Source organism: Berghia stephanieae, chromosome 3 (assembly GCF_034508935.2).
Source record: "Berghia stephanieae isolate SIO BIC M18660-M18661 chromosome 3, UCSD_Bste_1.3, whole genome shotgun sequence".
In the NCBI taxonomy this organism is placed as follows: domain Eukaryota; kingdom Metazoa; phylum Mollusca; class Gastropoda; order Nudibranchia; family Aeolidiidae; genus Berghia; species Berghia stephanieae.
In genome coordinates, this window is record NC_088362.1 from 3,244,556 (window position 1) to 3,249,555 (window position 5,000).

Below are 5,000 nucleotides of genomic sequence, written 5' to 3' on the forward strand. Positions count from 1 at the left end.
TATAAATTAATCATTACATCACATTACATAATGGAAAATAAAGCAAAAAGCTGACAAAATATCATCAAAATTATAATAGTCATGCGTCATAGCATTCTAAAGTGTCGACAAAGAATCAAACTTGGTAATCACTTTTTTAACAAATAGAAACCATCTCATCCATTCCTTGCTACTATACTCTCAGCTTTTAAAAACAATTATTTCCAAGAAAAACCGGTGAAAATATTTTTTTTCGATAATTTTACAAAATAACAGATAATAATGGAGTATTTTTTGTGGCGAATGTTACGAAAAGGACATTTTGGCACAAGCTAATATATTTTTTGATGATCGAATTGATATTTGTGAAATTGATGGGTTAAAAGTTTTCTTTCTGGCAAAAAATAGAATAGAAAACGGGAAGCCGTTTTCTGGTGGCTAGTCCCAAAAAGATTTCTCATGTTAAATGTTTAACTGATTCAACCAAAGCTGTCCTTTTTTGCCTGCCGACGTCCATCTTCACCTTCCATCCTACCAACTGATCGGCCGCCAAAACTAAAACAAGCGTTTCTAACTGCAGTTGTGCAGCAGGGGTAATTCCTTTGTCCAAACACTAGAGGGGTTTAGCAAATCCTACGTATCACGCGTCACTTATCAGTCACATGATCATTCTCAATATACGTAAAAAAAATAGAGCCGCTATGCGATTTTTGATTGAATTCCACAATGTAAACATTTTCGTGACCATATAAAATTGCATAACGGCATTATTTTAACATATAATGAGACTGATCATGTGATAGATAGTACATATTGCGCGATGCGTTCTACTTATGATCTGCAAAACCTCTTTGCTAGTAGTAGTATCGTTCGGCTCCACTTCTATGTTCAAGGTATCAATCCAGGTTCGGAGGTCATCATCACATTTGTTGATGTTTTCAAATCCCCCTTCCAGTTTTGTCTCTGGGCAATCCAGTACGAGGTGGTTTGCATCTTGTGTGTTCTTGGTTGCACTTTGGGCACGTTGGTGATTCTCATTTGTACATGTTGGCAGCTGTTCTTGTATGTTTTGACCGTAGTCTATTTGCAGCTACCCAGTATTTTCTTGGTTGATCCTGTAGACCTGGGAGATTTTTTCATGGATCTTCAATTAGTTCCACTCCTGTTGGCTTATTCCTTTTCCATTCATCTTTACTAGAACTGTAACGATGTAATCTCAAGCCAACCCCTCGGTAAAACATGTAAACTTACTTGTTTGTTGCCCTTCTATAGATTGTTCGAAGTTGACGTCACTCGGGTCTTTGTTATTGTTTTTTGCCATCCACGTTCATGAGTAATTCTCATTAAACTGTAGTAAACGTTCATGGTTACACACAGTTTTGTGTGTTGGTCCGTTATACTTCCGGATGGCAATGTTATGAGCTTTTTAGCCAAGCGCATACTATCTATTCTACAGGTAAGGACAAAGGAACAAGTCTGTCGGGCAAGCAACCACAGTCTTCCCTTGAATCGAGAGAGAAATCAATTTACGATCTTCCCTTGTGCTGGATGTTGAAGACAGCGTGTAAAGATAGTCATCGTGTGGAGACAAATGTTATCAACGAGCCCCATATAACAAGCGAGCGCTTATAGTTTAGAAATTTTGTAGAAATAGTAGTAGAGTAGTGTTAGAATAGTAAATATAGTAGTAGTAGTGTAGTAGTAGTAGTAGTAGTAGTAGTAGTAGTAGTAGTAGTAGTAGTAGTAGTCGTAATAGTAGTAGATTAGTAGTAGTAGTAGTAGTAGTAGTAGTAGTAGTAGTAGTAGTAGTAGTAGTAGTAGTAGTAGTAGTAGTATAGTAGTAGTAGTAGTAGTAGTAGTAGTAAATATTATTATTATTATTATTATTATATTATTATTATTATTATTATTTATTATTACTAGTAGTAGTAGTAGTAGTAGTAGTAGTAGTAGTAGTAGTAGTAGTAGTAGTAGTAGTAGTAGTAGTAGTAGTGGTAGTATTATTATTATTATTATTATTACTACTACTACTACTACTACTACTACTACTACTACTACTACTACTACTACTACTACTATTAGTAGTAGTAGTGGTGGTAGTAGTAGTAATAGTAGTAGTAGTAGTAGTAGTAGTAGTAGTAGTAGTAGTAGTAGTAGTAGTAGTAGTAGTAGTAGTAGTAGTCGTAGGAGGAGGAGGAGGAGGAGGAGGAGGAGGAGTATCATTATTATTATTATTATTATTATTATTATTATTATTATTATTATTATTATTATTATTATTATGTTATTGTTATCACCATCCTCATCATCATTATCATCATCATTATCACTCACCATCATCATCATCATCATCATCATCATCATCATCATCATTATCACTCACCATCATCATCATCATCATCATCATCATCATTATCACTCACCATCATCATCATCATCATCATCATCACATTATTACAAATCAATGTACTTACTTAAAATAAATGAATAAATTTTTAACATGGTCTTATTTCCTTTCATAAGATATTTTTATGTGTGGGATATTATATGTATGTATCGAGTCCTTTTTAAATGTACCTACTTTGAAAACTAACGGGATTTGAAATTGGCTTTTAATGATACCCTAGTGTTGTATAGTGGCCGAGTGGTTAAGGCATTGCACTGTGACCCGGATGACCCGGGTTCGAGTCCCGCTTCACGCACTTTCGTCTGTTTTTTCCTTGAGCAAGATTATTAACTCCCAATTTGCTCACTTGGACAACATGGGTGATTCCTGTTGACATCAGACATCTTGTTTTGAGTTATCTATATTCCTTCGTGGAATGCCTCGGCGACGATGTCTTATGATGTCGTGGCGCAAAAGGCATAATTTTTTTTATTTTTTTTTTTTTGTATATGTGATCAATCTTTTCTATACTGTTTTATGTCAAAAAGAAACTGAGAAATTATTTAAAAACCATTTAATCATTTTTTTTTTAAAAATAGGCCTTCAGAGCCATGAAGCCGACGTGCGCTTATTAGCAGGTCTGATAACTGAATGCAATTTTTTTTTAATTGAGCTTTTTTATAGCGCAATATCCACTAAACGTGATCAAAGCGCTTTACAAGGGTTCCCTGGCCAACAGCAACATTTAACATGTAGGACGGTACATGACGCCTGTTAGGCCATATTCCAATATTTTTCGGACAGACAACGCTGTTAACGGCCAGGTACTCATTTTACACCTGAGTACGGTGAGAGAATGTGAGTAAAGAGCCTTTTCCAAGGACTCAACTATGCACCGAGCGAGGCTCGAACCCAGGACCTTCCAATCCGAAAGCGAGTGTCATACCACTAGACCACATAGCCGCACGTCTTGATTTAACATTGTTGTGATGGAAATGTCTTACCGTTGGTTTGAGAGTATTTCTATGACAACAATCAGTCCAAAAGCAATTGGATTCAATAGTCTGATGTCACGTCGGCCAGCAACGGCGGCCATCGTGGTTCTAAACAAAAAAATCTGTACTTTTTATTCTTCATGCTGGCTATAACTTTTCATATGTCTTGTGATCAGAATGTGTAAAAGTAAAAACATGATCAGATTTATCATGTTTTTTTTCCCCTCTGGATACGCTTTTATGCTCGTCGGAGAAATATCTCATAAGGGCGTCCGCCATTGTTCCGATAATTTAGAGCCAGTTACTAAGTTACCATGCGTCATTACGAGGGAAGTGACGTTACGACTGTTGAAGCGTATTACAGGTGAACGAATTAAACTACAAGGTTCTTTTGTTTGTTTGTTTTTTTCAGGAGAGAGTCTCTCATATCCAAAGTCTTCACTATGTCCTAAATAAAAATAATAAACGTAAAAGTGAGTAAACGTAAATATATATAAAAAATGTTAAAAGTCTATCAAAATTCTCGAGTCTGGCGTCACCAGGAATTGGGTGTCAAAGTGTTGAAGTTGAAAATTAAGAATTTTGCCAAGGGAGAATACAAAAGAAAAGAAAGAAAGAAAATATTCCTAGAATGGAGCTCGAACACCTTACTCGCCCCACAGGGTTACAGTTACGCTGTGCTAAAACACCTTGCCTTCTCGAGCTCGGTCAAACAGTTTAGCCTCTTCCGGTGTAGGGATTTACACATGTGTGTTTTCGGTACACTGGCGTACGGAATACACAGTTCCTTATATTTTTTTTGCTTTTTATGTCCCTTTACAGTGTTGTCCCTAAGGACACGCGAGTTATCGTCGATTTGTTTTGGTTCTTACTTTAGTTAGCATTTCCGGGGCATTGTTTACATGGCAGTGGCAGAAGGAATGGAAAATGAAATGACGTTACAATATTGAGACGGGGTCCTCTTTATTAACATTAACAAGTATCTAGGTATGTATGCTAGAGTCCAATTTCATCCGTTGAGTCCATGATTTGCCTGAGTAGAAAACGGTAAGGGCTGCCTGAAGCCGGTGATCGTAAAATACTAACGAAAGAGTGAAAATGGAAAGGCTTCGTATGGGAACAAAACAGACAATGGACGTTTCGGGTACAAACCCTTCGTCAGCACAACAATACACAAATAAACGTGGAAAACAAATAAAATATAATGAAAAATAACTTGTATCGTCTGTACTCAATGGTGGTTGCAGTATGAATGAAATGTTAGCGTGGCGTGGGTAGAGGATAGGGTGCCCCAGGGGGGTGATCTAATTGATAAGCAAAGGTCAGCGTCAGGGAACAGAACTTTCCAGACTATAATGGAAGATAAAAGACATATTGGTAGTAGTAGTAGTTGTAGTAGTAGTAGTAGTAGTAGTAGTAGTAGAACGCTGTAGTGGAACAGTAGGGGGGGGGGTGGAGGGGGCGAGGTGAAAGGGTCACGGCGGAGGTGGGGGGGGGGGGGTTTGTTGGATGAGCGAAGGTCGAATCTTCGCGAAGGAACGATGCGATAGTAAAGTGGAATACACCAATAAATAGATAGATGGATAGGCAGATAGTAGGTAGATGGTCAGAAAAGAGGGAAGAGGGAGAAGAGAAGGAGA

General features: G+C 37.4%; 2 protein-coding genes across 5 annotated transcripts in view; both read left to right on the top strand.

The window, feature by feature from the left end:
• Positions 1-1,633, top strand: part of LOC144967029 (solute carrier family 23 member 1-like) — a 42,169-nt gene extending 40,536 nt beyond the window's left edge. For all 3 annotated transcript variants that reach the window (XM_078903779.1, XM_078903778.1, XM_078903777.1), the window contains exon 15: positions 1,436-1,633. In XM_078903779.1, the coding sequence (XP_078759905.1) occupies positions 1,436-1,611 (176 nt within the window). In that variant the 3' untranslated portion in view covers positions 1,612-1,633. The remainder of the gene's footprint in view (positions 1-1,435) is intronic.
• Positions 1,634-4,184: 2,551 nt separating this feature from the next.
• The window catches only part of LOC144967030 (glycoprotein endo-alpha-1,2-mannosidase-like), a 12,635-nt gene continuing 11,819 nt past the window's right edge, over positions 4,185-5,000 (top strand). Inside the window, exon 1 of one of the 2 annotated variants that reach the window (XM_078903781.1) lies at positions 4,185-4,347. The gene's annotated coding sequence lies outside the window, so the exon portion shown is untranslated. Of the gene's footprint in view, positions 4,408-5,000 lie in introns of both variants that reach the window. The other variant, XM_078903780.1, reaches the window with a different exon arrangement.